The sequence below is a fragment of the Mauremys reevesii genome, linkage group 17, assembly GCF_016161935.1.
Source record: "Mauremys reevesii isolate NIE-2019 linkage group 17, ASM1616193v1, whole genome shotgun sequence".
Lineage (NCBI taxonomy): Eukaryota > Metazoa > Chordata > Testudines > Geoemydidae > Mauremys > Mauremys reevesii.
Window position 1 is genome coordinate 15,198,446 of NC_052639.1, and position 22,221 is coordinate 15,220,666.

The following is a 22,221-nucleotide window of genomic DNA, read 5'->3' on the forward strand; positions in this document are numbered from 1 at the left end:
AGTCTATCAGTCCATCCCCTCAGTAGGCACCAACTTCCCCTCTGGCCAGTGGTGCTCAACTACGCTCTGCCCCAGGCCCCTCCCCCCCTCCCCCTCTTCCCCCAAGCCCCCCCCCCCCGGTTCCCGGGGCGGCCCCCCGGGCCCCCCAAAACAACCCTTTCCTCTGCCCCTCTCTTCCTAACCCTGTTCCACCTCGCCCCACTTCTATCCCACCCCTTCCCACAACCCCCACCCCGCCTCTCCTCCTTCTCCTCCCCCAAGTATACCATCTCCCCCTCCGCCCCGACCCTCCTGGAGCATCCTGAATTCCATGAAAGAGCTGTTTTGTGGTGGGCAGGAATTGCTGGGAGGGAGCAGGAGGAGTTGCTCACTGGGGCCACTTGCATGCGAGACGCACTGCAGGCAGGGCAGAGCTTGGCTGCCAGTGGGTGCTAAGCACCCACTAATTTTTCCTTGTGGGTGCTTCACGCCCAGAGCACCCGTGCAATTGGAGTCTATAATCCCCTCCTCCAAATCAAAATTCCTAGAGATTTTGGGTGAGTCTCTCGCTGTTGTTAAGGTTATGAACTCTTCAGTGTCCGTGTCTCTCTGGGTGCATGTCCAGGGGTGTTTATGGTTAAGTTTATTGTGATGTCACGTATCCCAACTGCAAAGAATGGTCTGCTTCAGCATTCTTGCCCTGCCTTCAGTCTGCCAACTGGCTTGGTTGACAACGGCTGGTGACCCAAGGAGCTGCTGATAGACGCGGACTAGCCATCTCTGAACAACTTCTTGAATCAGCTATTTCCACAGGTGTTCGAAAGAAGATGAGTTTTTACAGAAGGTAATTCCCAGATTCTGTTCCTGCTCCTTAGATCGCACATGACAGGTTGGTGCCTCCTTCTCCTAGCCCAGGGGTGGCCAACCTGTGGCTCCGGAGCCGCATGCGGCTCTTCAGAGGTTACTATGCAGGTCCTTGCATAGGCGCTGACTCCCAGGCTGGAGCTACAGATGCTGACGTTCCAATACGCTGTGGGGTGCTCACTGCTCAACCCCCGGCTCTGCCCCAGCTCCTGCCACCACCCCACCCCTTCCCCCAAGGCCCCTAGCCCCGAGCCTGCCATGCCCTTGATCCTCCCCCCTCCCCACCACAGCCTCCTGCGCACTGCCAAACAGCTGATTGCGGCGGGCGGGAGGAGTGGGGAGGGAGGGGGAGGCGCTGAGGCTGCCGGTGGGAGGGAGATGCCGGGGGCTGGGGTGGTAGTGGATGAGGGCTGCTGACATATGACTGTGGCTCTTTGGCAATGTTCACTGGTAAATTCTGGCTCCTTCTCAGGCTCAGGTCGGCCACCCGCGTCCTAGGGACTGGTGGGGGCCAGGGTTGCAACAGTCAGGTCTCAACGTTCCGTTTTGATTTGAACGTTGGCATCTTTCAGCTCCCTCCTGCGCCAGCCTCTCACCTTCTCTGGAGGCAGATTTCCACTGTTTTATCTTTCAGCAGACGAGTGGGGGTGAATTTCCAGGGTATCACCTAAAGGGAAGATAACAAAACTGGTGTAGAATTTAGACTGATATCTCCATAAATAGTATTTCCTCTGGAGTTGCCCCAATGCACTCCTTGCCTTCCCGTTGGGAATAGAAACCTTTTGTCTCATGTAATGATTGTCTAATGTAGGTGTATTGTTCATTCCCTCTGGGGGCACTGGCTACTGTCTGAACACAGGATAATGGGCTAGATGGACCTTTGGTTGGACCCAGGATGGGTGGTCTTGGGTTGGTTATGTTCTCGGTTGTATGAACCAGTCCTGGCTATTAGAGGAGCAGATGGCTTCAAAAGACCGGTCTCCTGGACCTGTGAATCCTGGGCAAACTAATTCCCTTCCTTTAGAGAATGACAGAAAAACCCATTTCCTCCTTCTTTCTATTCCAGGCTTCATTCCTTTTCCAAAGACTCGTCTCTAGGGAGCACAGAGAGATCCATGTGCACAAAGTGCTTGTCCAACCTGTAGCAATGGAGGCATGCTCTGACTTTAGCCAGCAAGAACAGGCCTTGCCAGAGAAGCCCCAGAGAAGGAAATGTTCATGGTCCATCCTGTCAGGCATGAAGAGACTCTGTGTCTGTAGCCAATCTGACACCTCGATGGCAGACAGGGATGAGGAGAGAACAATTTCCTCACAAAGAAGGTGGAGGCACTTGTCCCGGAAGAAGATAGCAGCTGAGAACCAGGTGGAGTCAGAGGAGGTGAAGCTGCAGGAGGATACAGGGAAAGTTGAACTGGATCCTACAGGTGAGGATTCAATCCACATGGTTAGCGAGGAGCATGTGAGGAATACTCACACCAGTCACCCTACAAGCCTTACACATCAGGGCCTTCTCACGGGACAGCGATGGGGACCAGGGCGGCTCTGGCTTTTTGCCACCCCAAGCAAAAAAAAAAAAAAAATTGTGCAGAGGCTGAAGTGGCGATGGGGTTGGGAACAAACCTGCCAGCCAGCGGAAACAGCAAAGGAAACCAACCTGCCAGCCAGCCGGCGGAGCATCAAAGGGGGTCGGAAACCTGCCGGCCGGTCGGAGCAACAAGGGGCGGGGCTCAAAACAAACCGGCCGGCCGGAGCAGCGAAGTGGGGGGGGGGGGAAACCAACCTCCTGGCCGGAGCAGCAAAGGGGGTGGGTGGGAAACCTGCTGGCCGGTCGGAGTGACGAAGGGGGCGGGGGGAGGGATGAATCAAACCTGCTGGCTGGAGCAGTGAAGGGGGGGGCGCGAAACAAACCTGCCGGTCGGAGCGATGGGGGGGGGCGTGAAACAAACCGCCCAGCCGGCCGGAGCAGTGAAGGGGGGTGAACAAACCTGCCGGCCATAGCAGCAAAGGAGGGAGCAGCAGGAAACCTGCCGGCCGGTCGGAGCAGCGGGGGGCGGGGGTGTGTGCGAGACCCGCCGCCCAGCCGGCCGGAGCAGTGAAAACAAACCTGCCGGACATAGCAGCAAAGGAGGGAGCAGCAGGAAACCTGCCGGCCGGTCGGAGCAGCGGGGCGGGTGTGTGCGAAACAAACCGCCCAGCCAGCTGGAGCACCGAAGGGAAGAAAAAATAAAAAACCAAAAAGAAAATAAATACCTGCGGGGCGACGGGAACACGGGTGCAGGGGGACTCCGAGCCCTGCAGACCCCGGGCAGCATAGTGCACACTCCAGCTAGCGCGGGGGGTGGAGACAAGGGGGGCGGCCAGGGCTTCCTTAAGTGGGGTGCTCGCGCCGCCTGCTGGGAGGGCTCCACGCCGCTCCGGTGGGCGGGCTGCCGTGCCGGGCTTGCTGCAGACCTGGCACCGCTCCCAGCAGCTCCCCTCCTCTGCGCTGCCACAAACCAAAAAGAAAAAAACCTGCCGAGGCGGCGGAAGCAGCAAAGCCCCCCCCCCCCAAAATGGGATTGGACGGACTGCCGCCCCTTGGAATCTGCCGCCCCAAGCACCAGCTTGCTCGGCTGGTGCCTGGAGCCGGCCCTGATGGGTACCTCAGACTCTGGAATCCATTTAGTGCCAGATCCTTTTGGCAAGGGTGGCCGAGGTCCATCTCTGAGGTGGGGAGAGCTGAGTGTGTCAGGTCACCCCCCTCTGGGGGTCTGGCACTGTGGGGTGGGGAGTACTAACATTGCTCCGGGCTGTAAGGAGAACAGAGAGGCTGGACGTTGTAGGAAATCATTTCTTGTCTCCTGGATCGGGTCCATTTCATCAGTAAAATGCTCCAGAGGTCCCAGCTGGGAACCGTACCAGAGCTGAGCCATTACTTCTTGGGGGGTTAAATGCAAATGAGGCCCGTTGCCCATCACTGACAGGGAAGGTGTGCAAGGGGAGGGGACGAGTAGAAAACACCATGGCAAAAAACCTGGCCCCCAGGTCCGAGGAAGCCTCGTGTGGTAAAAGCCCCCAGCGAAGAGCCATGAGATCGGAGTTCTCTACTTAGCTGCCAACAACCTTCAGTCTGACCCTGGGCAATTCACTTCAGGGCTCTGGGCCCGACCTCCATCCTCTGTAAAGCAGGGATACTACATGGAAAAGGGCAATGTTACGAATGTTTCTTTCTGCTCCAGGGACGAAGAAGGAGGCGTCGGAGTCGCAGGGGAAGTGGGAAAAAGGGAGCCCAGAAGAGCAGGAAGAAGAGCACACTCCCACCCCCTCATTACCAAGCAGCTCCCATATGACCATGGTAATGACGCTTTGTGACTGTGCTATTGGAAAGCCTCCCCTGCTGGGTGTATTAATATCTCCCGGAGCTGGGATCTCTGACAGGAGACCTACCTGCCCCTTGCTCAGGGAGCTGAAAGGAAACACTCTTCAAGTGTGATCGACTCCAGCCAGTCTTTACGAGTTTCTCTGGGTTGCTTGAACGAGGCCCAGGTTGACAAAGGGGTTCAGGCACCTCAGGAAGTTCAGAGGTGCTTAGTGGGATTTGCAGAAGTGCCTGACTCAGGTGCCTGATTCTGATGCACTCTCCATGGGACACAGGCACTGCTGAAAATCCTAACAGGCCCCTCCCTGCACTTGTAGGGGTAACCCACACACCTGCTGGGTGGGGTGTTCTGGCCCGTCTAGTGGCACCAGGACCACTTAGAGACAGAGAGAAAAGGAGTCTGCTCTAGAGCCTTAGCTAACAGCCGGTTGGGTTTTAGCTGCTGCGGGAGAGGCTCCTGCACTAAACTCCAGAAATCCCAGGTTGGATCCCCTCTGCCAGGAGTATCTATGCGAGTGGGTCGCTCTGGTGTGCTCTACTGCATCCTCAGCTGCTGGCGTCCAGGACAGACGGGGCTAATCCAGCCACGCAGGCCAGCTGCAGTAACACTCAGGAGGTGCCTGAGACACCAGGGCAAAGGCCTTCAGCACCCCAGGCCCTGGGTTTAGGTGACCCTGAAACCAGCCCCCCTGCAGTAACATTGTGCCCAGTGAGTTCTGACCCACGGGGGGCTGGCCCCAGAGGCCCACGGTTTGGGATTCTCCTCAGCCAGGCAGACTTGCTCCTTCAGTCGAAGCTACTTTCTGTCCTGCCGGCGATTCCTGCCTGTTTTGTGGCAGCACCACACGCTGCAGGGTGGGGAAGGAAGAGGCATTTCCGCTTGGGCCCTGTTCTCAGTCCTTTCCTCGCAGACACTGTGGGCTGCTAGAGTTGCTGAGCCAATCTGCTCAGGCGCTCGGGGTGGGATGGGACATGGGGCAGGTTCTGCAGTGACCCCTCGGCTGCACTCAACAAGCAACTTGACTGGGCTTTGCAGGCCATTGAGGCTTTCTCAGCAAAAGCTGGGCTTCCTGGGGGGAGGGGCTAGAGAGGGAGGAAATGGGGTGCCCTTGGGGTCCCAGCACCGGCTGAGAGGCTCCCATCTCTTCTCAGGCAGGGGGGAGGGGGAAGCGTATGAAAGACTGAGGAAACCTCGGCACCTGTGGAGGTTTGTTAAGAAAAGGGCTCAGCCGAGTCTCCACGCTCACGGGGCGCTGCCAGCCTCCCGCTGGGACAGACTGTTCCAGGGCAGCTGAGCGATGGAAATACTCAGTCCCGACAGGCTCTGTCCCTCTTCACTGCAGACCCCCGGGGAGCAGCTTCCCTCAGCCCAGCTCCAAGCCCTGCTGATGAGAGCCGTGAAGGGTCTGACGACACCCACCCTGGAGCGATTTCAAGCCGCCGAGGAAGAGCTGAGGACCATCGTGTCTCTACACGGAGACAAGATGGAGAGAGTAAGAGACTCCCGCCGTGGGGCAGGGGGATGCTGCGCAGAGAGGGGGAGGGGAGAATTTCCTCTCCTAGGAAACTGTTCCTGGGACACACGGGCATGGTGCTGTGAAGGGTGGCTGAGCCCCTTTCCCTTCATCGCTTGGCTGCGGGGATCCGCGGCGTGAGGTGTTTGACCTGTTCTCTGCCCGCTGGAGCTCTGACACGTCCCTGAGGACAGCCCAGCCCCACTGAAGGGGAGCGATAGCCCCAGCCCTGGCAGCGCAGCACTTACCTAGTCTGCCCAGGGGCCTCCACACTGGTTTCCTCAGACATGCTGCGGGGCCTTGTTTTCCAGCTGAAGGATCAGGAGGAATTTGGCTTTGCACTTTTCTCTCTGTCTCTCCCTAGCTCTGATCCTGCTGCCCATCCCCACAGGATCTGAGTGCCTCCCCCGTGAATTAGACTGGCCTAGGGAGGTTTCTGGCAGACTTCATTTCTACATCCCCTGGGTAGGAGGCTCTCAGAGTCATTATTCCCCCTGATTAATGAAGCTGCACCGCCCTCCTGGGAGGTAGGAATTCAACCCATTTGACACCTGGGAAACTGAAGCCCAGAGAGCTCCTTGAGTTGCCCAAGCCTGCGCAGGTGGGGTTATCGAGAAAGGAATCAGGGTTCACCTTCCCTACAGTCCTTTAACTGTTGCCTTCAATCGCTCGGCCTGGAAATAGGTGACATTCCTGCCCTTCCCCAGATACCGCCTGCCCATGGCGCCTAAGTGCAGACTTATTCCCTTCCTGGGCTTTGGCTTTCCTGGAAACTCGGAGACTCATAAACAAACAGAATCCTGAGCCTGAGCTTCCTCCCCAAACCTGCCTGTTCCTGGGGTTTCCTGCATGTCGTCCCTGTCTCTGGCCGAGTTCCCTGTTTCCAGCAGGTCCGAGGGGGAAGATAACAAATGGCCCCTCAATCAGCAGATTGATTTGTGCAGGGCTCTAACTCCTGCTAGCAGAACAGGGCACCAGAATCCAGCCACCCGGGTTGTAGCTCCTGCTCCTTGTTCGAGAGAGGAAAGAGCAATGACCAATTCCTCATGGAAGAGCCCTAGGGGGCGGCTTGTCCCTTTCGGGTCTGTCTACCTTGTGCTGCAAACTCTGCAGCAGGAGCCGGAAAGCCTGGCCCTATGGACGTGGGCTCCCAGGGCTGGCACTGTGGGGCCAAACGGCAACGCAGCCTCTTCTGGGCTTGGGCTGGAACTGGAGCTCTGAAGCCTGGGGAGGAGGGGGCTTCAGAGCCCGGCTCCAGCCCAAGTCTCCAGGTCTGCACTGCTGTTCCCAGTGCCATAGCCTGAGCCCGAGGTTAGAGAGCCGGCTTTGAGATTGGTTACGGCAGGTTTTAAAATCCCGCAGTGTAGAGGTTCTCCTTAGGGCTGGGGCCTGGAGCTGGCTAGCCCCGTCCAACTAGCCCTGCCTGCCATCTCTGGGATGGGCTCTGGGGTACATCAGTGGAACCAGCTGGGTCTGGAGCAGCGCTTCTCTACCTGGGACATCCTCAGGGCCAAACAGGTGGTATTGGACGTGCCCCACACAGCACATATGGGGCCCACAATGGAAACTGGGTTGAGAAGCACAGGCCTGGAGGAACTGATTGTGCTAGAAAGATCAGCAGGAAGCTGCAGAGATGGAGGAAAGGCTCCTGCAGGGAAGCCCTTGAGAGCAGGCTGAGAGCAGTTTGCTAAGGCAGGGAAGGCCCTGGGACAGCAGGGGAGTTTGGGCTGTGCCCACGGTAAGGTTTGGGGGAAGGCTTTTGTGTGTGTTTCTGAGCTTTAAGGTACTAAACCAGACCTCAGGAAGGCTGGGGTTCCTGGACTTGTCAAAGCCTCTTTCTTCAGATTATGGAGGAGCCAAGATGGGCAACCGAGGTGAGAGGCGGCTTGCAGGGCTGCCAGGAGGGGTTACCTGGGAGGTTGCCACTCATGGATAAATCCATCCCTCAACTTTCTGGCATTCTTCCAGGTTGGAGACGTCGTGGGACGTATCTTAATCTGGCTGGACAACGTCTGTCATCCCAGAGCCAGAAAAGCAGCACTGAGGGCCACGGCCTTGCTGGCTCGTTCCCACCCCCAGGACGTGGTTCTGAGCTGTGTGGCGCACACGCTGTCCTCGGACAGGTAGGGAGCTGCTCTGTTATCACCTCAGGCCATTATTTCTCTTCCTGCTCCTACCGACAGGCCACAGTCCGGGAAGGGTCCGTCGGGCTCACGCAGCTGGAGGGAGTTTCCTGCTGTGCAGAGAGCTGTCCAGGCTCACCGTGAGGAGATGCCCAGGCCCAGCCACTGAGGAGCCAACCCTCCTCCTGCACTCCCCAGGATGGAGACGTGCCAGTTTTCTGGGGAAGTCCAGCACTGTCCTGATTGCTATGGGTCACCCCACTTCCTCTCCCATCCAGTACAGGGCCAATAAATGACTTTGGGGCTCACTCCACATCCCTGGGTCATGAGGTCTGGCTGCTCCCTATTGTGTGAGAGAAGGCAGAGATGGAAAAGGTCCATGAGGTCCATCTGTCCGTCCGCTGGGGACCAGTGCAGGATTGTTACCTGCAGTCAGATCTCTAGTTATTCCATGGCTGAGGAAGTGGTGAAAAAATGCACTCATCCTTATGGCGCTGCGCAGCAGAGGTAAATCTCTTAAAACAGAAAGTTCCAGATCTAATTGTTGCAAACTAAATAAATAAATAAATGATCCACACATGACCAGAGCGTAAATGCAGTGCAGCCTGCCTGAGTCTGCAGACAGCCGGCAAGAACAGCTCTGAGAGGGGTGAGTGCCTCTTTTCATCTCAATATGTTGTGAACCCTGAGTCCTGCTGGTTATTGCCGATCGCTTTGCAGAGTCATCCAGCTGAGGTGTTTATAATACAGTCTCCATGTGCCTAGGGGCCGTGAAACCCAACTGGACCCTCGCCAGAGGTCAAAACTCCGTCTTTCCTCAGCATCCTCTGCAATGCAGTTCTGCACTGACCATAGACAAATCTGTGTCACATGGGAGAGAGAATTGAAGAGCAGCATGAAAGAAACTGAATTTCTTACCCAGTTCCGTTACCAGAGGAATACAGTGTTGGTTTTCATATTGATTTGAGTGTTTGATTTGTAAACCTTTCAGGTTTGAATTCCTTGAAGCAGCCCCAGTGCTTTCCAGGGTCTGTGCTCAGAAGCTATAGAAACTCGGCAGCGTTGGCACAGAATTTCAGTCAAGCTTCCTGAAGACCTTAAATCCAGGCCATTTGCTCTTGGTTTGTCCAACCTAGTTCTCAGTGTCCCCAGGGCTTGACCACCATGTCCGACCTTCCTCACCAAACTTGGAAGTCAAATGACTGGAAGCCTTTTGGATCTGTCTGCAGTCTTCCTGTGCGGATGCCTGGGGGGACCAGGAGCGGTTAGATCAGCAAGAATGGAGAGAAGAGAGGAGGGGGATTTCAATACTAGTTTCCTTCCAGCTCTGTCACACTGGGCAGTACAATCTCCCCTGAACCCTCTCCTATCAGGGCATGTTCTGAGTCAGTGTCTGACCCGTCCACCACACTGCAGTAGGATTCAGCTGCTAAGAGACACTTGGCCAAATGCTGGGTCTCAGTTACACCCCCAAATAGCCAGAGGAACTGCACTGAGGTCAGGCAAGTTCCTCGGGACTGAGCCTAGCGTAACAGAGCAGAATGTTGCACAGTCTGGTGGTCACACTGTGCTGGTCACTCGGTGGTCAGATCATGGTCACTGTCCTGGAAACAGCGGTGCTAGCTTCAGGAACAACAACCCATTAGGGGAAAGGAATAAATACAACCTTCTCTGATGGGACTTGCCCTGCCTCAGCCTCCCTGCACCAATCGGTGTCTCCTCTCACAGACGCCTTTCCTGCCCACTTTCCAAGCCTCTCCCTGGGGAGGGCAAGAGGTGGCCAAGCAGGGAAGGTCTGACTTCTCTTTCTGAATCTGCAGATGTGCCATTGAGCTGTGGTTCTTCCCCCAGGGAGGTGCTGCAGCAGCTGCTGGACAAGCTCCAGCAGAGACACCGGGAGGAGAAGAGCGGCAATGTGTCTCTGGCTGTAAGTGAGATTTGAGATGTCACTTTAAGAACCCGCCACCGCGGGGAGGATAGTGCATCTGTGTGTGTCTGTGAGCTTCACCCCTTCTTAGCTTCAGGCCACGGCTCCACTACACAATGAAGCCGACCTGCGTAACCTCGGCATACAGCCGCCACAGCAATTCTATCCCTTGTGTGTGTCTGCACTTTGCTGCTTGTGTCGGCAGTGCACGTCCTCACCAGAAGCGCTCGTCTCGATTGTACGGTCAGGGTGGGGCATTGTGGGAAGGCTCCTGAAAGCCAGTTGACGTACGCGACGTTGTGTCTACACTGACACTGCATCAACCTGGACTCTCTGCCACTTGTGGAGGTGGAGTTATGAATTTGGCACCAAGGGGCAGTTCTGCCAATGGGAAGGAAATTCCATAGTTAGGGTGATGCTGGGTGAGGGGCCTTGCATTGACATAACTCTGTAATGCAGACCAGGCCTTAGTGTGTCCTGGCCACCTCCTAGCAAACCAAAGAGGTGTAAATAAAGCTTCACCCAGGAAAAGTTACTGATCTGAAGCGGTTTATCTGCTGGTGCCCTGGCTCTGTTTGCCGCTCTAGGTGGCTCTTTAGTGAGCAGGTGCAGTTCGGGTGTCTCTTGGAAGTATCCAGGTTTCTGGCTCTCTAAATTGTGACTAGAAATCTTCCCAGCATGGGATCATGAGATGTCCAGTACTTTTGACTGGGCCAGAAACACTGGGTCTACAAGAACAGATCTCCTCAGGATGGTTTCAGCCCGTGCAGTCATGGCTGGAAACCCAAAGCACAGAGTCTGCACCATTAAGCGAAATAATGGGGAATAACATCATCCAGACTCCTCTGACCTTTCCGTAGGGCTCCATCCTGCTTCCGTTCCAGGAATGGGTGAAGGTTCAGGACCCTCCAAATGTCTCCTCCCCTCTCAGGAGCCAATCCTCTTTTGTAATAGGCTGGGGAGGAAATGAGACCCGAGAAAAGGACAATAGCGAATGGCAATGGGGGCAGGTGGCAGATTGGGATAGTGGAGTGAAATTCTTTCCCCCCTCCAGGCAATGAGGACCATTTACGAGGTCCTTTTCCTATGGGGATACCGAGAAGCCATCCTGGAAATGTATCCCCAGATGCTCATCCTCTGCGTCAGGCAAGTGCAGTATGTGATGGATCTGCACTTGCCAGGGACCTACATGGCCAGCACGACATCCAGCCCCGAGGAGGGATCCAGCTGCCTCAACCCCCTAAGGTAATGACTGAAAGGAAAAGGAAGAACAGATGTGCTCTGCTAAACACATGTAGGCTGTTCATGGCCATCATTTGTTCGGGTGCTATAGTTAGCCCAGGCTCGCTTACACCAACTAAGGATCTGGCCCCACATGCCCGCTTGAGTCCTGTTACCTGTCACAGTAAAGAATCAAGTATTCAACCGCATTGAGTGATGACACCAACCATCTTCAGAAGCTACAGTGTCACTAACTGGTTACAAACTCAATGAAACTGCAGTGTCGACAGGGCCCATTGGGCAGGGGAGCACCATGATATCACACTGGATCTATCCTCGGGGAGGCTAGCTCCTGCTGTCCATACTGTGTGTGCCAGGGCGTGTGCAGATTTGCCATGATTGGGGCTGATCTCGTTGCCTGACACTGGTATTTTTTGTCTTTAGCACGTCGGTGGAGGCTGTGAAGACACTTTTTTCCATGCCTGGATACTGGAAGGAATTTGCCAGCATCCAATTTCAGCAGGGTTGGGACATGATAGCCTCACGATATTACTACTCGCAGGGTGTTGGCGTGATTGCAAGGTAGGAGCCCAAAGTTTCCTCTTCAGTGGGTCTCTCTTGGGAATGGGATTTCCGTGTGAAATGTTCCTCTGTTCCAGGCTGCCATCTCAGCCCAGCAACTAGAGAGGAACTCTCTCTCCCCCTTGATAACCACAAGGGACTTTCTGCTCCATGTTCCAGAGCCATGATCGAGTTTGAGAACCCTCAGCTCCCTGCCGTCTTCAGAGAGGCCGTCACCACTGTTCAAAGGGAGAAGGAGGAGGAGCAGAGAAATATCGCCATAACTTTCTGCACTGAGGTGAGATTCATTAGTTGACAGGAGAGCAGCTCAGGCCAGTAAGCTCTGGGCACATTGTCAGCAGCTCAGCAGCCTTCCAGCCAGCTAGCTCCTCTCCGCACATGGATGGTGGTGGGGCATGGCACAGAGAGGAGGGAGAGACAGGGTGAGATCGCTCCTGGCTGGATGTACCTAGGTGGGATCATGTGACAAGAGGAGATGTTTCTCCGGTGCCCCAAGGCCATGCTTCTCTCCTCACCTTTTCCTGGGGTTCTGCTTTTCTTCTGCCCCAGGGGTCTCTCCATGGCACTCAGTGGGGCCTGGAGATTCCCCTTTCCCTGGGGGTTTATTTGTGACTTGTGCATTAGTCTAAGTTCTGGGAATGAGCCAACTGAAAGAGCAGCAACTGGCTCCCTACACACCGGAGACGTTGTATGGGAGTAAGTGGCCATTTGGTAAAGATGAGTGTCCAGGGGACAGACCCCACAGGAAGACCTCTGCTCCTCAACCCGATGTTGATTTGGCTCTTTCCAGTTTCTCCAGAGTCCTTCCATTGAGACAATACTGACAAAATCAGAGCTCCAGGCACAGCTCATGGAATGGACCCAAGATAAAAACCCCATTGTACGTCGGCTCAGTCTGCGAGGCCTTGGCAGTATTGTGCTCCAGCCAGAAAAGGTGAGGGGCGTGGATTGCCCGGGGGACCGAGGAAGCCGATGTCTATCGAATCGCTCAGCAATGAGAGCGAGATCCCCACACAAGCCTTGTTGTTTAACGCACAGCACTCGAATGTTGGAGGTGCTTTACTGAGCAAATCAAGGCACAACGTGGTCCCTGCTCCCGTGAGCTGACCCCTGATTGCAGATGTGATGCAGTGGGGGAGGCGGGTGAGCAAAGACAAAGGTTACAGTGAGCAGCTGGCAGAGAGTGACAGGAGAATGACTTTGTGCCCCATTGGGCGGCTGTGCCAGCCGTGGTGTCTCATAGGTGGGAGTGGGATGGGCCAGCATATGCCCCAGGCTGTCATCCAGGGTAGTAATGAGCTGCCTTCTCCATTGCTGCAGGTGCACTCGTTACGGGCCCAGCTGCCAGCGATCATGGACATGTTCTGTGACACGGATAGAGGGCGTGTCATGGGAGCCATGCATCAAGCTGCAGACATCATCTACCTCCTGGATGGGGAGGGGCTTGGCTCCATCTCCCAGGACATTGCAGTCAGCCTTCGCCCCTTCATTGATGACGTAAGGCTGGGAAACACAGGAGAACCCCATTCCTCCCACCCGCCTGTCTCTGGTGCCCTTGTCTCTCTCTTCCCATCCCCTTCCCTCCCACCCCTCAGCCCTGCCATGAAGCCTCCAAGGGGTGCCCCTGCCATGGGTGGGGAATCTCCTGCTCAGCCACCTCCCTGTCAGAGCTCTTCTCCGCAAACCTCAGCATCAGCGCCATGCTCCCAGCCCCTGCTGCCGCCTGGCCTCGGGGAGAGGGGGCCTGGCACTGGGCAGACGACCAGCTGTCTGGAGAACACCGGCCCCCAAAGAGGTGGAGATTCCCAGCAGGAAAGAGGTGGGTCGGGAATCTCCCGGCTCTCAGGGGCACCAAGGAGCAAAAGAACTGCTGTGTTTTGTAGCAGCACCTCCCTGTAAGGCTCCAGCAGCTGCTCCTCCCCTTCCCCAGACCAGTCTCCAGCAGCCTTCCCTCCCTCTCCCCTAAGCTTCTAGGGGTCAAGGATTCTGTGCTCTCCAGACAGAAATTGTGTCTAGGACACCATGGGGCTGCACTGCCCTGCACAGTGTCTCAGGCCTTGTTCTACACAAGATGTCTATGGCGCTGGCCTGGTGGCCTCACTGCTCCCGCGACCCAAGTCAGTTAACACGGGGGAACCGGAGCAGCATGCGGATTATGACTCTGTCACGTTATGCTCTGATCCTGCCTGGCTTTAACCGGGCTTCCCCACTCCCTGTGTGTCATTGCCAGGAGAGGGACAGCGTGCGCTCCGTTGCCATTTTACTGCTTGGCAACGTGGTGAGCAGCGTGAAGGACCCGGACAAACCCATCGTGCAGCAGAAGATGATCCACTGCTTGCTCCCGCTCCTGCTGCACCTTGAAGACCGGGATGAGAGTGTGACACTGGTAAGTGCCACGGTCATTATTTCCTTAAGAGTAAAGAGCCAGAATCTCCTGGGGCCCCCACTCCATTAATGGCCAGAGCCCCTTGCCCAAGCAGAGTCTTCTCCTCCCTGCTTCACTCCATGCTGGAGCCCAGTGCCTCATCCATTCTCACAGCATACAGCACAATTGGGAAGAAAAGCCTTCTTCTGGGAAAGAGCCCTGACCCTCTCTTGCAAAGACGGGCCTCAGGCCTTTGGGCTGCTGCATCCAAAGGTTCATAACAAGAGGCAGCAAAAGAAAAGGGAGCACAGATCTGTAAGAGCCCCTTCAGTTCAGGGAGCTGATATCTGCCCACAGCCTTCTGGAAAGTGGGTGCAGCTGCCCTGACTTCTTCCCTGGAGCTCCTGAGAGAACTTCTCCAGGTCCCAGCTTCCCAGAATTCACCGGACGTTGCCCTCTGTTGTTGGGCCAACTGGGATGTGGAGGGAAGCCTGATCTGGGGGCCCTTTGGTCCGACTCTTTGGGATCCCAAAGCTGACTCACGCTCTCATGCAGTCTCTTTGCACCTAAGGACTGAGCTGTGGAGATCTCTTATGAATCTTTCCAGGGCCGTCCATAGAGGGGCACAGGGCCTGGGACAACACCCCCTACTCTGCCCTAAGCCCCAGCCCCACTCCATCCCTTCCCCCAAGTGCCACCCCACCTCTTCCCACCCCTGCTCCACCCCCTGCCCCATCCCTATTCCTCCCCTCCCCCCAAAGCCCCACCCCCTCATTTCCCAAACGACGCTGGGCGCTGGCGAGGTGGGGCATAGCATAGTGGGACCGGGAGTACTGCGCCTGGCCCCAGCATGGCCCACGTCCTGCGTCCCCCTGAAGTGCGGGGCCCCCCAAAGCGCAGGGCCCTGGTCAACCGCTCCAAACCATCCAAAGACAGGATGGCTCTGGCTCGCTCCAGCCAATTCCCTCTCCTGAGCACACTCCTGTGTACAACAAATGACAGGAATCTCCTCCACTAGCAGGAAAAGCAGGAGAACAAGTGACGGGGAAGGCTCCATGTCCCCCAGACTGTCCCTCTCTCAGTGAGAACCCTCTTGGTCTCACCTTCTCTTGCAGAGATGCAAACTGACGCTCTTCCGCTGCGCAGTGTTTCTCAGGTGGGCTCATTTGAAGACGCTGTTCCGCAGCATGGCCTGGGATGGCTCCACACAGCTCCGGAAGTGTGCCTGGAAGTGCTTGGTAGGTGAATTCCTTGTGCCTTCAGAGTGGTGAATGGGGACTTGAGGGAGACCTTTTTAACCCCACACCCTGAGTACCCATCCGCTTCCATCGGGTGGCAGGACTCTATTCCAGGCTCTCTGCTGGTTCATTTCTGCAGGAGTTACAATCCCTTCACATTTTTGAAATTTTTCTCCTGAACTGTTAGACCTGCAAACTTTCTGAAAACGAAAGCTGAGGTTCTGGAGAACACAATAGTAACTCCAGAGAGGTGCTGCTATGGCGTATGGGCTCATACTGGCTGTTGCCATGCCCTGGCTCTATGCTTTGGCTTCCCTGGACTAGTCGCTGTGGGAAGAACATGTCATTTGTATATTGTGCGTTTCTTCCCTCTTTCTTCCTAGATGCAGAACAACAAGAGCCACATCCCCAAATTCCTGTTCCACGCCTTAGAATACCTGGAAAGCTCACAGACAACAATCAGACATTCTGCAGCCCTGTTCATTGGTAAGCAGAGCGACTTCACTTGAGCTTTTTTGACCTGCTTCCTTCAAAGCCCTTTTCTAGACTGCTGCTCTGTTCCCTCTCACAGCACCAGAATCTTAAAACTGTGTGTGTGTGTGTGTGACAGAGAGAGAGAGAGAGAGAGAGAGAGAGAGAGAGATTAACATGACTTCCAAGATGAGTGGAGCAACTTAGCTGTATCGATCGCACCAACTTCCCCTGCCCACAACCCCTCTTTGGCTGCGCCTTGGGGAAACCAGCATGATGTGAATTCAATCTCCTTTGGAAATCAGTCTCTCAGTGACTTCTAGGCTTCTGATGCTTTATCTAATGTGCTTTGTGAACAGATGTAAGGAATGTATTTAATTTCCCAAGGGCTGTCTTGGGAGAATGGCTGCATCTTTCGCAGTTTTAAGCAAAGGATTTGAAAAGTCATGAGATTCATTGTCTGTCTAGGAAATACTATCCACCATTACTGTGACTTGTTGTCTGAAACAGTGACTGAAGATGGCATCTCCCGCCTGTATGAAGGTAAGGAAATACCTCTGTGTGTTTGTGCCTCTGTGGGAAGTACAGGGGTGCAGCACAGGGCCTGAAAACCGTTTGAATGTGTCCCTCTCTGTCTAAGGACAGTGTTTAAGGAAGAAGGATGATCACGTGAGCTTTGATCGAGGTGCCACAATATGTGTACGGGAGCAGGGAAATTCCATCCCTAGCTCCTAGAATAGACGTAGCCTTAGAACTGTGTGGGGAGACTGTCTTCATAGAGGTCAGAACATCTCTGAAGGAAGGCCTGACAGAATTGAAAAGGGCTGTTGTTATTATTAAGGGTGGTGGTGGTGATGATGACAATTACCCTCTGTAGGGAAAGATTCATCACTTGCCCTCCCTGTAATGGAGAGATTTCAGGCCAGGGAACCACTCATATCTTGGTTATCAGCTCATAGGAAATTCCCTGAGTGCACATTGGGAACATCTTTCCCTGTGACCTCTTAAGGAACGAAGGCCCAGGGCCACACAGGATTTCAGTAGATGTTGTTAGGAGTCTAAATTCCTATGCGGATCTGAGCGTAAATGTTGGATGATTTAACACCTCTGCTGCTGTCACTTTTCTGTTCCATCCCAAGCAGAGTTGCTCCCACCTGCCTGTGTTTTAGCGTGTGGACGTGCGTATGCTGGGGGAGGGGGAAGTTACGCATGGAATGGGGTCTCCTCTCTGTCCAGGGCTATTTTGGGAGTAGCTGAGTTGCTGTTTCTTGCCTGCAGACTCTTGGGTAGCTAATAGCATGTGGCAATGGCCATCTGAAGGGGAGGTTTCCTAGGCACCAGTCACATCAGCACCATGGGGCTTCCAACCCGTTTCCTCTTTGTTTCAGCTTTTCAGGAAGTGCCTTTGACATGTGACAGGACCACAGGGCACATCCTCAATAGACATTACAAATGGCTGCAGAAGCTTGGAAATCTCGTGTCGGGTTCCGCATTCGACTAGGGAACCGGGACCGACACAGAAGACCTCTTTGTCCTGCTATGGTACGTACAACAGCATCTTTGGAACAGGGACTGAACAACGAGGTGGATATTGGCAGATGACAGACAATTGTGTAGGTCAGTGAGGCGTAGAGAAGACTTTGAAGAAGTTGAAAGGATCTAATAAAGCCATGTGACGGGCAGCACAATGGCAGATGAAAACCAGAGCTGACAAAGTCAGGGCCATACGCATGGAAAGCCCGGAGGTGAACAACTCCTACATATCGCTGGTGTCGGACATCAGAGCATGGACGGTTGGGCCCAGTGGCTGGAGCCGGGGTGGTGGGGCCTAGTGGAGGTCGAGCCGAGGGTTGGAGCTGGAGTGAGGAGCAGCTAGGGGCAGGGCCAGGGTGGGATTAATGATTCGCAGCCAACAGGAGCTGTAGGGGGCGGAGCCTACAGGCAAGAGCAGCTCATAGAGTATCACTAGCAGGGTTGGAAGGGACCTCAGGAGGTCATCTAGTCCAACCCTCCTCAACGCAGGACCGATCCCCAACTAAATCCCCAAATGGCCGGGGAGAGGAACGGCAGCGCGGAGCCGCCGCCCCACCCCAGCCAGGCAGAGCCGGCCCGGCTGGAACGCAGCACACAGGGGCTTTAGCGGCTGTACCACGGGGCCCCTTAGCCCTACTCCTTTCATGAGTGCATCACTGCCCCACTTCTGCCCCAGCCCCACACACGGTTACAGGGCAGAACCCTGTAGCTGAGCTCTGAAATCTCTCTCACTGTAATGAAGTTACTGCAGAGTCAGGACAACCCCACCTTTGGGCTCCATGTCTGACATCTCTCCCCACTGCACAGAGCCCTACATTCACAGAGCTTCTCGCATGTGATACCCTCAGTCATCAGAGCCAGGCGGAGAGAGGAGAAAGTCTCCCAGACTCCCTCTATCCATTGCCAGCCCACAGGGTAGCGGAGGTTGTGGGGGGTTGGGTGCTCTCTTTACGCAATGCCAGCTCTCAGGGAAGTTACAAAGGAGCATTAGCAAAGTGCGGTGGTTTTGTGCTGTGGAAAACTACCCTGCTGGAAGGTTTTGTTCTTCTGATTTGTGTTCCTGCCCTTTCTCCCTCTTACAGACATCTAGAGGCTAACAGGAGCCAACCGAGCCCACCACTGATCACATCTCTTGGGAGACGGCAAAGCAGCTGCTGCATGGGAAGGAGGAGAGAGAAGAGGCAGAGCAGGATGTGCCGGGGTGCACCAGTCACACATAACCTCACAGTCTAGGCGGCGGAAGCCAAGCCCCTCCCCAGCCCTGCCGGACATGCTACAACTGGAGCACCAGTGTGAAAGGGAGCAGCTAGGCTCGGTCTAGGCAGATGCCGAAAATGGAGGATGCACATTGTAGGCTCCAGTCCAGAAGCAGCTGACGCCCCTGACTGCAGAGCCCCGAGGTGCCGAGACCCAACCCCATCCCCGGGTGCCTGCAGACGTGCAAGGGAGCTCGGAGTCTCTGGGAGATTCCCACACCGGGAGCCCAGAGACCCCCAGCCCATGTCCTAGAGACATCTCGTAGGAAGTAACCTGGGAGAACTAGCCATCGTCATGCTGACTGACGTCAGATGTTCTGGCTGGATCCCCACTGACTCAGTGCTGAACACATTGGCCATGGACAAGGCCCTGGGGTAGGACCCAGGGGGGAGTAACAAGGGCCTGGGTCCCCCTACCCCGGCCACCATCCATCCTTGGGTGGCAGCCCACCTCCCCAATGTGCCACTAGACTGCACAACCCCAAGAGGAGGGGCGGCCATCTTGTCTCTGAACTCTCAGCCAGACAGCCCTGTGCTGAAGGGCAGCGATATTGACTCTGCCCGTTGGGCCACACAGCACTGAGGGAGAGAGCAGCCATATTGTCTGGAGCCATCGGGCCACACAGGCATGAGAGACTCTGGTCGTTGAGCCACACAGCCCCGACGGAGAGGTCGGCCACACGGACTCTGGTCTCTGGCCCCACAGCCCCGACGGAGAGGGCGGCTGCACGGACTCTGGTCGTTGGGTCACACGGCCCCGCCGGAGAGGGTGGCCACACGGACTCTGGTCGTTGGGCCCCACAGCCCCCCCGGAGAGGGCGGCCGCACGGACTCTGGTCGTTGGGCCATGCAGCCCCGACGGAGAGGGCGGCCACACGGACTCTGGTCGTTGGGCCACACAGCCCCGACGGAGAGGGCGGCCACACGGACTCTGGTCGTTGGGCCACACAGCCCCGACGGAGAGGGCGGCCACACGGACTCTGGTCGTTGGGCCCCACAGCCCCGACGGAGAGGGCGGCCACACGGACTCTGGTCTCTGGCCCCACAGCCCCGACGGAGAGGGCGGCCGCACGGACTCTGGTCGTTGGGCCACGCCGCCCCGACGGAGAGGGTGGCCACACGGACTCTGGTCGTTGGGCCACACAGCCCCGACGGAGAGGGCGGCCGCACGGACTCTGGTCGTTGGGCCACACAGCCCCGACGGAGAGGGCGGCCGCACGGACTCTGGTCTCTGGCCCCACAGCCCCGACGGAGAGGGCGGCCACACGGACTCTGGTCTCTGGGCCACACAGCCCTGAGGGGGAGGGCGGCCGCACGGACTCTGGTCGTTGGGCCACACAGCCCTGAGGGGGAGGGCAGGCATTTTGACTGTGGCCATTAGGTCAAACCACACTGAGGCTAAGGGCAGTTATTTGGTTCCAGCCAAGGGACCTCGCCCCTTCACCCCTAAGGCATCACTCATCTGTCACCAGGAGAATGACCCCATGAATTAAGACTTTCGGGGTCAAGATGCAATCGTGAGCAGAAGCAAGGTGTGGCATGTGACCCCTCTAAGAGCTCCTCCCACTCCTCCCCCAATCTGGGGGTATTTTATCGCCATCGATCTACCTCAGGAATGGATCTGAGCAACGGGGGAAAGTTCTGGGGCAGAGTGACCCATCCGGAAGTGGGTCATGTAACCCCTCCGAGAACTCACCCCAGTTGGGGTGGGCCTCATCCCCTTAGGACCAACCAGAGAGGGGATTTCACCAGATAGGTGAAAGTGCCATGGTGGGGTGACCTGCCCGTAAGAGGGGCCCATCACCCCTCCATGAAATCCCCCCACCGTCCTCTGCTAATCGATCAGGGTTTCGCACTCATCCCTTAGGCCATCCCAGAAGGGAAACGTACCGATCAGAATAGGTAGTGCCCGAAGGCCTAGGCCAGAAGCCGCCGATCTCCGGAGCTCCATGTTTGCGTGACTGGCAGCATCGTCCTGGAAGTCGCAACCCAACACTGCGGGGAAGAGGCCGTCTCGTTCCAAGGATGTGTTTTGCAGAAATCATGGCCTCGACCTTCGGGCTATATCTGTTCTGATTGGTACATGTTTCCCTTCTGTGATGGCCCAAGGTGGGAGTGAAACCGTCGCCAATTGGTAGAGGGTGGTGTGAGGGCTTTTTAGATGGCCCATGTGATCCTGTTGCGGGCAGGTCACTCCGCCACATTACTTCCGTGTTTGGTCAAATCCCCTCGGGGTGGTCCTACAGGGCTGACACCCACTTCAATTGGTAGAGGACAGGGGGAGGAGTTCTCAGAGGGGATACACAACCCCCTTCTGGATGGGTCACCCTGTCCCAGAACATCCCCTGATCGGTCAAATCCAGTCTCCAGGTTGTAAAATGCTAGTTGCCCCTGCCAAATTTTAGTAAAAGAAGGGAAGAAAGGCATGTACCTTTTGCGTTATCTATAAGGTGGCCATCTTGGACTTGGGAAAAGAATGTGGTGACCTTTTCCCATGTGCTCTATTATTTTGGGTGGGGAAGCACACTCCCACGCACGGATTGAATCCGCGTAGATAGGGTCTAACATCCAGGCAGAGACGACAAAGAGGGATAGGGAGGGGTTTTAGTTAGGTCTACTCACCCGTTCCTATGTCCCTCATCGAAGTCCGTCCCTGATGTCCAATGTCAAGAGAGCAGCAGCCATCCACCACTGTCCTTGCAAGAGAAGAGAGAGAACATCAACATTACCTCAGGGGTGTAACTGTTTGGGAGAGTGGAGCATTTCCAGAGTTAAAGTTTTGTTAATCTGCCCCTTCTCTGTCCTATCCTAGCCCTTTTCCCCATAGGAAATAAAGTCTTGTTTGTGTGGTTACCACTGCGTGTCCTTTTTTTCTTGTGCTAAGGGAAGCTCCGATAGATGGGCTTTACAAAGGGGACTATGTGGGAAGAATTTACTGTAAGATTCCCCATGTCTTCTGAATGGGGTTTGGGTCCTGCCCTCTTTAAAGGAAGGAAAATCCTTACAGGTGATCCCACGGGGTGAAACCCACTGTGATTACTTAGTCATCTGTCCTATTCACCACGATGTTTGTGACCCTGTGTATCACAGGGAAGTAGCCCATGGGGCATTATAAATCCTCTGATTTCAAATGGACACTCGTGGATGAAGAAGGACAACTTTCAAATCCAGTGTGCACCGAGATTGTATGGACACTGAACGTATTGAGTACAATGCTCTTATCTTTCATCTGTTCATTAAACAAGGCCAAAGGAGCAGGGTGGGGAGGCTGGGCATTGACTTCCCCAGGATCATTCCTCTCCTAGTGATTCCCATTACAAATCTCCAGTCAAGGATGGGTAAGAATGGTGTCCCTAGCCTCTGTTCGTCAGAGGATGGAGATGGATGGCAGGAGAGAGATCACTTGATCATTGCCTGTTAGGTTCACTCCCTCAGGGGCACCTGGCATTGGCCACTGTCGGTAGACAGATACTGGGATAGATGGACCTTTGGTCTGACCCGGTACAGCCTTTCTTATGTTCTTATGTATGGACAAACCCTAATGTCCTCAGTGATTCTAAGGGACAAGATCCCAGGTTTGGAATAAAATTCTGCCTCCTTAAGATCATGTTTTCCATTAATTCAACTGTCACCGGATGGATCAGACTGAACAGTTTCAAACCTCGAGGAGGCTCTTACCTTCTAAACAGGGTCGGCTGTTTTCAAGTAAAATCACTAAAAGGGAAGGAGAAAGCTCGAAAGAGGTTCCTCCTGGCGCTCAGGTACGGGAACCCCAATATTCCCCCAGTCC

The 22,221-nt window shown here is 55.5% G+C and overlaps 3 protein-coding genes across 5 annotated transcripts in view; all 3 read left to right on the forward strand.

Annotated features, from left to right (window-relative positions):
* Positions 1-22,221, forward strand: part of LOC120384921 (maestro heat-like repeat family member 5) — a 924,418-nt gene that overhangs the window by 134,361 nt on the left and 767,836 nt on the right. The window lies entirely within an intron of this gene.
* Positions 696-11,572, forward strand: LOC120384968 (maestro heat-like repeat family member 5). The gene is made up of 9 exons (XM_039504065.1): positions 696-823; positions 1,930-2,267; positions 4,062-4,177; positions 5,545-5,694; positions 7,684-7,838; positions 9,659-9,670; positions 10,353-10,395; positions 10,820-11,010; positions 11,431-11,572. Exons 1-9 carry the CDS (start codon positions 807-809, stop codon positions 11,570-11,572), a joined length of 1,164 nt encoding a protein of 387 aa, XP_039359999.1. The 5' UTR covers positions 696-806.
* On the forward strand, positions 11,790-15,708 carry LOC120384922 (maestro heat-like repeat family member 5). Its single transcript, XM_039504024.1, has 6 exons — positions 11,790-11,845; positions 12,359-12,502; positions 12,889-13,065; positions 13,799-13,954; positions 15,049-15,171; positions 15,555-15,708. Exons 2-6 carry the CDS (start codon positions 12,419-12,421, stop codon positions 15,678-15,680), a joined length of 666 nt encoding a protein of 221 aa, XP_039359958.1. The 5' UTR covers positions 11,790-11,845; positions 12,359-12,418; the 3' UTR covers positions 15,681-15,708.

What these genes read in the sequence shown, in the direction of transcription:
- LOC120384922 (XM_039504024.1), top strand. Translation starts at nt 12,419, where the DNA reads ATGGAATGGACCCAAGATAAAAACCCCATTGTACGTCGGCTCAGTCTG. An exon ending in TTGTGCTCCAGCCAGAAAAG is followed by an intron (nt 12,503 to 12,888) that starts GTGAGGGGCGTG and finishes CCATTGCTGCAG; the next exon opens with GTGCACTCGTTACGGGCCCA. An exon ending in GGGATGAGAGTGTGACACTG is followed by an intron (nt 13,955 to 15,048) that starts GTAAGTGCCACG and finishes CTTCTCTTGCAG; the next exon opens with AGATGCAAACTGACGCTCTT.
- LOC120384968 (XM_039504065.1), top strand. An exon ending in AGTTGAACTGGATCCTACAG is followed by an intron (nt 2,268 to 4,061) that starts GTGAGGATTCAA and finishes TTTCTGCTCCAG; the next exon opens with GGACGAAGAAGGAGGCGTCG. An exon ending in ACGGAGACAAGATGGAGAGA is followed by an intron (nt 5,695 to 7,683) that starts GTAAGAGACTCC and finishes GCATTCTTCCAG; the next exon opens with GTTGGAGACGTCGTGGGACG.